The sequence below is a fragment of the Nannobrachium achirus genome (assembly GCF_963921795.1).
Source record: "Nannobrachium achirus genome assembly, chromosome: 10".
NCBI classification, from domain to species: domain Eukaryota; kingdom Metazoa; phylum Chordata; class Actinopteri; order Myctophiformes; family Myctophidae; genus Nannobrachium; species Nannobrachium achirus.
The window spans coordinates 65,324,175-65,336,674 of record NC_137819.1 but is presented as its reverse complement, the minus strand read 5'-3'; the positions used below and the strand labels follow the sequence as shown (position 1 = coordinate 65,336,674).

At 43.2% G+C, this 12,500-nt stretch overlaps 1 protein-coding gene across 1 annotated transcript in view; it reads left to right on the top strand.

The window, feature by feature from the left end:
- The window catches only part of LOC308293231 (thrombospondin type-1 domain-containing protein 7A-like), a gene marked incomplete at both ends in the record, with an annotated part of 287,387 nt that overhangs the window by 34,304 nt on the left and 240,583 nt on the right, over positions 1 to 12,500 (top strand). The window contains 1 exon segment of the mRNA XM_080735667.1: positions 3,459 to 3,655. Within this exon segment, the coding sequence (XP_080591793.1) occupies positions 3,459 to 3,655 (197 nt within the window).

The window sequence follows — 12,500 nt, the reverse complement described above, 5'->3', positions numbered from 1 at the left end:
ACTGTAGTATATGCATTACATTCTTACACCCAACCATGGTGAATCATAGTTGTGTAACAGGATGATTCATACATCTATGGTGGGCCTGGTGTTTACTTCTCAATCGGCCCACATATCGTCGTTGTCGGGTGGAGACCTTGTATCTCCAAGTTTCAAATGTGTACGTTCTTTCGCAAAGTAAAGCCTTGCGCTTCATCATACAAGGCCGTCGCACAAAAGTAGTGAAAACAGCAGATCTACAAGCACACAACGCCTCGCACCGCGAGGCGTTGTGTGCTTGTAGATCGGCTGTTTTCACTAGTTTAAATCATTTTTAAAATGATAAATGCAAAACGAACGGTTTTGGACATACAAGGTTTTCACCCGACAACGATGATATAGAGGTTGGTTCATGCAAAGTCCAGAACCTCAGACTCTCCCTCCAATGTGTCCTTATAGTTAGAGGACAGCAGAGGACAGCAGCTTGCATTGGGCCTGGTCTTCATGATCCTCAAAGGACCAGTAGAGCCCATCTACCCGTTTGACTGCTTCCAGGAAGTGAGTGATGCCCATATAGGCACAACGCTTCAATTCAATTCAAAGAGCTTTATTGGCATGAGAAAACATACGTTTACATTGCCAGAGCAGAAGAATCTCCATAACACACAGAGAGAGAGCTTCCCTGAAAAGTCAAAATCCCCCACCATGCACCCCTATGGACACCTAATTCATTGTTTGAAATGGCACAATTTCACACATGGCAGATGTCACACCTTCTCCATGAAAAAGTTTGGATTTCCCACAAATTGCCAGTGGGGGGCAAAAGGAAAAAGAAAAGTCAAGCTCACAACGTGTCGCTTTGTGTCACGTTCTGAGCTTGTAGATCTGCTATTTGCACTGTGACCATATGATCTGTAACTCTTAGCGTGTAACAAATGGAAGCAAATGGTTCTTGCAAATAGAACGTTTTGAGAACAACTAGTACTAGATGGGTTCTTGGGACTTGGAATCTATCGACGTGTTGTGAGCTTGTAGATCAGCTATTTGAACTATTTGGAACTGTTTTTCAGTGCCCCAAGGTGGGATGTGAGGTGGGAGTTTCAGAGGTGGTGGGGGCTGCAACTGAGAAAGCTCTGTCACCCCGATGCACTTTTTTTTAATTTATTTTTTATGGGTGAATTCCAGGAGGTTGGCATTGTCAGATCTGAGGGGCGGAGGAGGGAACATGAGGTTTGACAAGGTCTGACAGATAGCTAGCCTCGCGTAGCCAGACATACTCATCTGCGAAGAGAAAAGCCTGGTTACGACCATAGGCTGACACGGCATATAGAACAGTTCTACTTCAGCCAGGAGAATTTCACCGGATGTTATCGTTTTTTCAGTGAGGTGTATTTCCGGGGAAAAAAACTGTTCTACTTCTCCCGACCCTTCGGCTGCGCTCGTAATAAACAATATCCAAACGAAAACACGGATTCCGACAAAGATTCTGACACATATTAAGAGTGAGTTAAGAGTTACAATCTATTTATTTTGTTTCGCTGGTGGATGTAAACAGACCTGCACTGCGTGACGTAACTTCCCTTGACCACAGCACTTCCGCCACTTCAGTAATGCCGTTTACATCGCCTATTGTGGCCAGGGTGAGAGATAGCAGGGAGCCAGGTTGTTGAGGGCCTGGTAGGAGGTGATCAGTATTTTGAAATCAGTTCTGTATTTTACTGGGAGCCAATGGAGGTGGTGGAGAAGTGGGGTGATGTGGTCTCTGGATGGGGTTCTGGTGAGGAGTCAGGCTGCAGAGTTTTACACATGTTGTAGTTTTATGAGTAGTTTGGAGGTGGCATGGATGAACACAGGGCCTCAAGTCTTTGAGACGGACACATGTGTCCATGTATGGTTATATTGATGACCAGAGATGGGAAGTAACAAAGTACAAATACTACAAAGTAATACTACAAACTACAAAGTAAAAAAAACATTTTTCAGTACTTTGTACTTTACTGAGTATTTTTTTTTCTGAGTACTTTTTACTTTTATCCGTTACATTTTAACACAAGTATCTGTCATTTCTATCCGCTACATTTTCAAAACAGGCTCGCTACTTTGGTTTTAGTGCTAAATTAATGTTGCGCCGCTGCGCGGCAGATGAAACTAGATCAAAGGCACTCGATTATGCACTTTTTCAAATCCTATACTTTTTATTTTTTACTTGAGTGATTATTTGAATGAGTACTTTTACTTTTACCAAAAGTCGTTTTTTTCCCCTCACAAGTACTTGTACTTGAGTACAGAATGTGAGTACTGTTCCCATCTCTGTTGATGATCCCTGGGTCTGACCTCTGACCCCTGGCCATCCCCAGGTACAGAGCAGGGGTTCCCAAACCTTTTTGTCTCAGGTCACCCCATAAATATTGTTTTAATCCGAGGCACCCCTACATTATAATTTTCACTCCCAGCACCTTATATTTATAGCATATCGTCGTTGTCGGGTGGAAACCTTGTATGTCCAAAACCGTTCATATTTATCATCTATAGAATGTTCTAAACTAGTGAAAACAGCAGATCTACAAGCACACAACGCCTCGCATCTCGTGTACTTTTTCAGTTTCGGGTGTTTATTCCCCACACAACAGTCTAACAAGGAGATGCAGATAGCTGTATTGACATGCAGCAAAACACACAGTTTGTATATTATCAGGCTTAGTTTGACATTTGCCCTTTCATTATTGGTAACACAGTTGCAGCAAGAAATTTAGTACGAGAGATATTTGTTTAAGAAGTGCCAATAACAATAAACCATTTGATAATCTCTGCTATAATTTCTAAATGGCTACAAAACATTTTGTTTGATGCAGGACAATAATTATTTCAATAACAATAATGGAATATCAGTGAATAGCCTAATGCTTAAAATTGATATTTTTACATTCTAAACCCCTTTTTAATTATTGTTTTTCAAAAAGTTGAAAAAATAACATCATTAATTTTTAAGCCTAATATAAGTAATCTTTGAGTACAGTTGGGATAATGCAGGTATGTACAGGTATATTCATAGCCAGACAACCAGAGAGAGAGACAAGAGAGAGAGAGAGCTGAATCTGATCACTTAACATTCCAATCAATCAACTCAATTGTTGCCAGCTGGTCTCTGTGTGAAACCTAGACTCCAGTGAGCAGGTGGTTAATTCTTTAAAAAATCATAACTTTTGACAGGAGACTTGGCAGAGACTTACTTTTTTTCTCTAAATGCTCAGAAATGCCTGGAGGCCCAAATGACGCCCCTGCATTTTGGTTAGAACTGACTGAAAATAACTTTGTACTTCAAGTTTAAAATGATACTAAATATTTTCAAGTGTCCAAATAAATTCCAAATATTATCAAATGATCTCGCGGCACCCCTGGACTGCCGTCACGGCACCCCAGGGTGCCCCGTCACCCACTTTGACAACCCCTGCTCTAACCTGTGTCTCCTCCATCCCCAGGTACAGCTGGAGGGCCACAGAGTGGAGCGAGTGCCGGGTGGACTCTCTGCTGAGCCAGCAGGACCGTCGTCGTGGCAACCAGACGGGGCTGTGCGGAGGCGGAGTCCAGAGCCGAGACGTCTACTGCGTTCAGAGCCCGCCCCCTGCTGGCCGGGAGGCCCCGCCCCCCAACCTGAGCTCACTGCGAAGCAAAGAAGGTGAGGCATGACAATGTTTTGTACACAGATATAAGAAGCTAGACATCTCGTCCACCGCTGCAGGAGAGACCCGTTCACCTTGATAGGCAGAAAAGAGGAAGTGTCGAGGGCAGGCTGCCACCAGCTGCCACTCAAAAAAAACTACTGGCCAATCACAACGCGTCTTTTCCTGGACTTTTCCATTCAAACCTGCCTCTGATTTGCCTACCGACCTTGTTGTCTGTTACGCACACAGAAAAATTACAAGCCTGTCAATCAAAAATGCCTATCAATGCGAGACGAGTACCAGAGAGCCGGAAGAGGCGTCTACCTTTTTATATCTGTGGTTTTGTATACTTTGTTAATTTCCCATGAATACTTAGAGGGCAAAAACCACCCATTTTCAAGTACGCCCCTTGGACATGATGTACAAGTACACCCACGGACATGACGCCAGTACAGTATGTCTCAGGGACCCCCGATCCAACCCTTGATGCTGAGTGACAAGCAGGGAGGCACTGGGTCCCATTTGTCATAGTATGACCCGGCCGGGGATCGAACCCCCGACCTCCCAGACCCAGGGCGGACGCTCTAACCACAAGGCCACTGAGCTAGTTGGGGTGCTCGGGGTTAATATTGACCAAATAATGAGGTCCATTACATCCTCAAAGAATGCTAATTGTCTATAAATTACTCACTCTGTGAAGCCTTAAACTCATGGAGATTTATTCTTTCTCCATCAGATTATTGGCTTAGAAATGCGACGAAAAAACTAAAATAACTAAATAAATACAAATCTCCATGAATTGGTGGCTCCATGGGGTGTGTAATTGAGTCATTTTGGGGGTGAACTACCCCTTTAAGAGAAGCATCATTTGACTGTGTGTACAGACACGCAAGCAGACTGCGTCGGCACTGGTGTGTGAAACTCAGTGGGAATTCTAGCTTCTTGTCTTGTTGTGTTTTTTTTTACTCTACATTAAGTCTGGAGCTGAAGACTCATGAATATGCTAATGTAGGCTGGAAACCCTGGGAGAGGGGGGGAGGGGGGGGGGGGGTATGAAATATGAGCCCTGTCTAAATGGGTGGCGTGTTGTTCACTAGAGTGTGGAAGCTGGAAGAGCTGTGGCTGGTTTCATGCCCACGCTAGTCTCATGCCACAGCCACATACACCAGAGCCAGTGGTGGCGTAAAAGGTTTACCACACTATAAACACTTAGACACTACCAGTAAGACTTCCTAAATCGGGAGATAAGTGACCGTCAGGTCGCATGTAAAAATCGGCCTGATGGTGGCGCTATATGTGACAGATCCATGTTGATGACATGACTGTAGACGTGCTGTGTACCGCTTTGCGTGCTTTTAGGGCAATATCTGAAGGAGCAGTGTCCAAAAATGTGTTTTGCAAGAATCGGCCTCATGGTGGCGCTAGAAGAGGGCCATGTGAGAAATGAGGGATGAAAGTAGTGGTTTGGCAGCCAAGGAGTGTGTGTGCAAAGTGTGGCATGGATCGGGGCAATGGTGGCGGAGATATGAGAAGGGCAGAAGTGTGACGTGTGACGTGTGACTGACAGACTGACAGACAGACTGACAATATGTACGAAGAAGTCATAGCTGCCCATGATGTCATGTTTAAACAATCAAGACATTATTACAGTACTATTCATAATATAATCTATTGTCATCTTCATAGATGATGGTCAGCAGCAAACTCAGTCTGAACAACTGGACAATGATAAAATATGCCAGAATTTGTCGCCTCGCGTCTTTCCACAAAATATTAGAAATCGCTTGATAAAAGGCCGGCTCAGCAGGATCGATAAGGTGCTCGTTATTATCAATACAAATTAACGAGTTCCATTCCTAACTATAAGTGTATGTACCGGTATGTGCACGTGTATGTTTGTGAGTGTGTATGTACTTGCGCGTTTGAGCGCATGTGCGTGTACAGCACACCAATCGCACAGTGCAACCCCAGGTGCAACTCAATGGATGGTTCCTCAAACTGGCCCAACTGTAAGCAGCTAAAAACTCAATTATAATTTAAATGTTGGGGGTTGAAGTTGACGTATAAGACAGATTGATGAAAGGCAAAATAGCCGGCCTGCAGATTGATATTTATCCTTCATGTTTGCTCCTACACATAATCATAGTTCATCATCTCCAGTAGGTCATGTGTGCTTAGAGACACCGCTCTCTCTCTGCACACACATCACATTCATCTATGATGGGGATATTTACATGACAGTCCTCATTTATTTACCCTCTTACTGTAGAACTGGAAACAAAGCCCCATATAGAACAATCTTCCAGTAGCATTCAGTAGTAACACCTTTACCGAAGGAAATACATAATAATACAAATAAAAACACATGATGCACCCATTGCTATAGATGATGATCTATTACAGAGGTTCCCAAACTTTTTTGTCTCAGGGCACCCCATAAATATATTTTTTTAATCCAAGCAACTCGCAGCACCTTATATTTATAGCATATCGTCGTTGTCAGGTGGAAACCTTGTATGTCCAAAACCGTTCGTTTTGTATTTATCATCTATAAAATGTACTAAACTAGTGAAAACAGCCGATCTACAAGCTACAATGTGCTTGTAGATCGGCTGTTTTCACTAGTTTTGTGCGACAGTCTTGTATGATGAAGCAGGGCAAAAGACACGAGGAGATACGAGGTTTCTGCCCGACAGTGACGATATTTTAGTGATTATGTTGAGATAACAGCCATTTTGGTTAGAACTGACTGGAAATAACTTTGTACTTTCAAGTGTCCAAATACATTTTATCAAATTATCTCGCGGCACCTCTGGACTGCTGTCACGGCACCCCAGGGTGCCCCGTCACCCACTTTGAAAACCCCTGCTATAGATGATGATCTACTATATCGATATGAAAAGGCAAAATATCCTGCCATTTAGTATCTTATTGTTTTCCAATGCAGATAATAGGTATAAAATCGTTTTGCAATGCAAATAATCGATTGCATGGAAACTAAGTAATCTGCCTCGTATTTTGCAATGTTAAAAATAAATAAAAGAGGGGTCTAAATACTTTCTTTTTTACTAATACTCTTGGTCTATGTATAAATGTGTGTAAACCCTGTTTTCATGTCAAGGTGCAGGTTTGTCCATAATGTCTTGATTGTCCATGTATTTGCTAGAGAACCACAATGTTTACTTATTTATATCCATAATAATAGATTTTCCCCTTAAAGAGGTGGTGCCATAGTTTTGTACTTTTTCTGTTTTTCATCTAGGAGGTTGACAGTACATCATTAGACCCCCTGGTGTGGTTTTTATGAGCAATTATTTATTCTCTTGGTATTTGTTTGTTTTCTCTTGGAGGCTGCCACCTTGTGGTCAAAAGTGTCAGTTAAAAAACACAGATACGATTACATCACAGAATCAACTCCTCCCCTAATTACCATTCACCCAACACTGTGGGGTGTGGCTAACTTCAGCTGGGTCACCACCCACCATGGCATCCATGCATACTTAATGAACTGGGGGTGTGGCCACATAAAAACCCAATTTTAACTCTTTCTGTATACTTTTTTGGAAAAAATCTTCCTCCTAGTATAATCATAATACCTGATAATCATGTTTTAGAGGGGGGGGGGGGGGGGGGGGAGCATGGCACCACCTCTTTAAAAAACCTGTACTATTGACACGTTTCACACCTATGTAATGTCTTTGCTAAATAGTTACTATATCGATTTTAAATCATTGAATGGAATCGTATCACCATGAATGAACCAATATCATCCATGTGTCGTATCGTCAACCATGTATCGTGATATGTATCGTATCGCTATTAAATGTATCGTTACACCTAGGGATGTGGTATCGGTACTCGCAGTATCGGTACTCGCCTCGATACCGGCCTATTTTGCTGTACTCATACTCGTCCGATATTGCTCACGGCAGCGCCAGATACCATTTTGTTTCATAAATATGTTGGTAACAACATATCAAAAGTCCTAAGAAACAGTTTTGTGTGTGTTAGTTCAACTAATGAACAGTGTTTTCACCTTCTCTCACTCTAGGCACGACAACATAATTATTTAAAGCATTTTATTTTGGAGCGCCACACACTATTTAAGCACTTGTACAGAAACTGAACTTACAGTATCGGTACTCGGTATCGGCAAGTACTCAAATTAAGCACTCATACTTGTACTTTGGTCAGCAAAGAAGTGGTATCGGGACATCCCTAGTTACACCCCTAATATTTAACCAGGAGTGTTCCCCTTGAGATTGATCGTCTCTTTTACACGGCCAAAACACACCAACCACAGGGGCACGGTGGTGCAGTGGTTAGCACTTCGCCTCACAGCTAGAAGGTCCTGGGTTCGATTCCCGCCGGGGGAAGCTGTGGGCGCTGGGGGCGTGTTCCTCCACCCGCGTCATCAGCACCCACACCCTAGGTGGGGTTGGCGATAGGGCCTTTCTGTGGTGAGTTTGCATGTTCTCCCCGTGTCTCCTTGGGCATAGGCCCTCACACAAAAACATGCAGCAGTCTTGGTTTCTATACTACCTCCCCCTAGCCAGCCGGGTGCTCCCCAATGTCCCCTGGCGCGGCAGGGGGAGAGCGGAAACCAGGACTACAGGTTAGGTAGTCACCGGGTGAGAAAAATGGGTTGCAAAAACCGTGGGATAAAAAATAAAAAAACACACACCAACCACAAGCAGCATACTAAGTTTCCCACGCATCAGAAGGGGAGGAAGATGTGTTCATAGTGCGTGAAGCAGAGAGAGTGACCTGATTCAAGCTGAGTGTAATCTGGTCATTTGCTTTCAAGGATGAGGAGGACTTTAATCCCTGTTATGTGACTGAGAGGACACTTTAGTAGCACAACACTGACATTCCTCACAATGTTCAACACACACGCACGCACGCCACGCACGCACGCACGCACGCACGCACGCACGCACGCACGCACGCACGCACGCACGCACGCACGCACGCACGCACGCACGCACGCACGCACACACACACACACACACACACACACACACACACTGCAGCACATTCTGTCAGAACTCATTTGCATACTTGTAGGGAAAACTCCGCTTTCATTCTGACTCTGAATGGTATTCCAATCATTCATGGATTACTGCTGCTAACCCTGTGAGCTTGTAGATCTGCTATTTTTTAAAAAGCTTTGAATATATTGAGCCGATCTGTGTTTAATGTAAAAAAAAAATCACACCCAATGTGAAGTGAGCGGTGGTCGTGCTTGCATATCGACTTCAGACTAGGATTTGAGTCTAGGATGTACAGGCTATGCTACACACACACGTTTTGCTATGGCAAAACGCTGAGGAAAAAGGCTACAGACACAGGACCATATGACATCACTAGACAAACATGATGCTACACGAGGAAAAATGCTACAGAAACACGCACAGCCACTCTTAGGAGCGGTTTACCACCGCTCAATAAAAATAAAAGTTATCACACAGAGATGTGTATAGTAACTATAGTAACTCTGAGGACCCCCTAGGGGTCCCCAGACCCCCTGTTGAAGACCCATGGTCTAGAGCAGGGCATCTCAAAGTGGGTCCTGTGTCACCCCTGGGTCCAGGGGTGCTGCGGGATATTTTGATAACATTTGGAATCAATGTCACTTTTTTTGAGCCTATACACACCAGATGTCTGCACCCAAACTCTACAGATCTACAAGCTCACAATGAGAACATAGGGATGCTGGGGTTTAAGTGGTTAACCCTGCAAGGCCCAGCGTTGCTTTTTGGCAACATTTTTTAAATCAATTTTTTTTTTAATGTTATAATTAGTTTTCCTGTTCTTTTTTCACATTAACATCACCATTAAATCCTATTGTTTAGTATTACAATGCCATTGGCCACGATATTTGCATATAAATACCCCCCACAGAGACTGACATTCACACCTCCCAGAGAAGTTGAAATTCCAGCGTCTGGACGAACAACATCTCACTTTTTAACTGAAGCTATTCCTCACTAAAACATAAGTAAAATGCTTTTTTTTTGTCCAGTAGAAATTAATTCGGGTCTTGCAGGGTTAAACGCCAAGTATATAAAGTTCAATCTTAGTTATCTCAGTTCAGTTTAAATAAGGTAGTGTAAAGTAACAGTGTAGCTCAGGGCTGCCGTGGATGGAACAGTTGTTTATTTATTTCCAGGAGGTGATCTGAGACTAACATGAAATCCATTGGTCTAGACACCATCTGGTGAGAGAGAGAGAGAGAGAGAGAGAGAGAGAGAGAGAGAGAGAGAGAGAGAGAGAGAGGGAGAGAGAGAGAGAGAGAGAGAGAGAGAGAGAGAGAGAGAGAGAGAGAGAGAGAGAGAGAGAGAGAGAGAGAGAGAGGTGCCACCTGATCAAGGTCAAGCTGCCAAGGAGAGGTTCATTAATCAGCCTCTTTGTGATTGGCCGTTCATTAATCAGCCTCTTTGTGATTGGCCGTGGAGAACGATGTTGTCTCCCAAAGCAACAGCTGGAGGATTCTGATCAGCGGTGGAATGTAACTAAGTACTGTTACTCATAAAGTAACTAAGTACTGTTACTCATAATGTAACTAAGTACTGTTACTCATAAAGTAACTAAGTACATTTACTCTCAAATACTGCACTTTACAACGGTACAATTGTGAGATCCATGTCACACGTCTAATCTACTCCATCTCTCAATATTGTACTCTGTGTAGTCCGTACTGCTGCTTCTCAGTCAGTCCCATAAATGTAGGGCCGCTTTTTCCTACAGGTCGGAAGAGTCGCTTGCCTGGAGCGCCAAGTCTCCAAAGGCGCCACGCCGCTAAGTAGCCCCTATGAAATATAATAATCAGACTCATTTGATTGATTGATTTGATTGTTTGAAGACTTTATTAGAAGTTTGCATAGAAAAAGGTACAGTTTCATGACGGTACAGTTCACTGGTACAAGGTCTACTAAAAGGACATCCTAGAAAAGACTAAGCTTATTTCCACAGGAAACCATTGAAGTATCTCATATAACATTGAATGACAGACAAATAGAACACAGTACTGTGCAGTAGATATAGTCAAAAAACAAAAAAAAAATGAAAGAACAAAAAAACAGTAAGTTTATACAAACAGAAAGTGTATACAAAGAACGGGCGGGGGTAGGGCTGGGCTGGGCTAGGTTTGTTTTTACTGGGCTGGGCTGGGCTAGGTTTGTTTTTACCAGTTGCGAATGGCTGCCGCCTGTAAGTGGTTTTTCAGGGCGATTTTAAAGGATGCTAGTGATCCACACTCCTTTAAGACCTTTGGTAAGGCATTCCACATTGTTGTGGTATAGCAGAAGAACGAGTTTGACCCTTTCTTTGAGCTGACTCTGGGTTGAACGTGATCTGTGGCGCTGCCTCTGGTGTTGTAATTGTGGACATCCTTAATATAACGTTTATAAAGTATTTTGACAGGTACTTGGGTATCATAGTGGTGTAGTGTATCTTGTACACCAGGCACATTGCAAGTTGCTGTACTCTGTCATCTACTCTGAGCCACCCCATACAGTGCAGTATTCAATCATACTGCACTGATGTTCTCCTGTTAAACGGCGCCCCCCTAAGGTAGCATTTTTCTATGAGACACACCATGGCATGTGACAGCCTCACAGCTGCCTGCAGTGAGTGTAAACAAAGCAATGCAACTTAAAGTGACTGCCAGTGGAGAAAGGAGAAGTTTGGATTTTAGAACGCACAAGATAATGGATATTTATGTCCATACAACTTGCAGACAGCAATGGTAAGACCATAATATGTCCTTGAGAGATGACCAAATGTTCCAGTTAAAATATGATTATTTTGGGGGTTGAGTCTTGAAAAGGTTGAGAACCACTGCATCAGAGAATGATGTTGCTTTTCTACAACGCTGTGATTGAGAGTATTTTTTTCCGTTGTGCAATTTCTGTTGGTTTTTGTTGGGTTGGTAATTTAACTGTGAGGTCAAAAATCACAAATCAATGGACTAGCTCCCACTGCAATCAAGGTTATGGGTGTGAGCGAGCACCCCTCCCTCCAACTATCCCTTGAAGCCAATTTTAACCCATTTAGGCACTCGGTGCCGCGCTGTGAGCTTGCAGATCTGCTATTTTTCAATAGTTAAAGCATAAAATAATGGTTAAAGTGGTTCACGTCTAAAGTGACACAGAGTTGCGACACAGATTTTGGGTTCATGCTTAAATGTGTTTAATTTAGAATAGGTTTTGGATACCATTACTTTAGTAACAGCTTTTTACTTGTAATCAGGGCAGGAATTGCATGAAGGCCATGGCCGCCGTTGCCCCTCAGTTTAGCCTTGTGGTGCCCATCAAAAAAATGGCCTGACCTGAGGCCACAGTGGCCTTAATGCCCCAGCTGACTGGACCACTTTCTGCTCTGTCTGGTCAGTGGTCATTTGGCCACCAGTGTCTTTTGTTGAGATTCTGAAATCTTAACTCCCCCGAGTCCCCATCTTTAAACCAATCCAGTGACTGTGGTTGGTGCAGGGCCTAGCAATTAGCATGGATCAGATTGTAAATATTATTTATTTCACTACAAATAATAAATAAATTGTCCTTAACCGTTAAATTAAATTAATTATTTCAATGGACTAAGATCTTGTTTTATTTGATGGCCTTCCTGCCCTGGCATTTGGCCTTTAATTGTGCCATAGAGAAATTTACAACACTAAAGGCCATGTGGCCACGCCCCTAAAAGGACGAAATTCCAGGCCTGCTTGTAAGATATTATTTCTACAGTACATTGTGTTGTTGCTCATGCTGACCCCCAGGGACGTGCTGGCCATTGGAAAAAGCGGGCCAACTCCCGAATGGCCGGTTCATTCCCGTCCGGTCCAGGCCGGCCATTATGAAA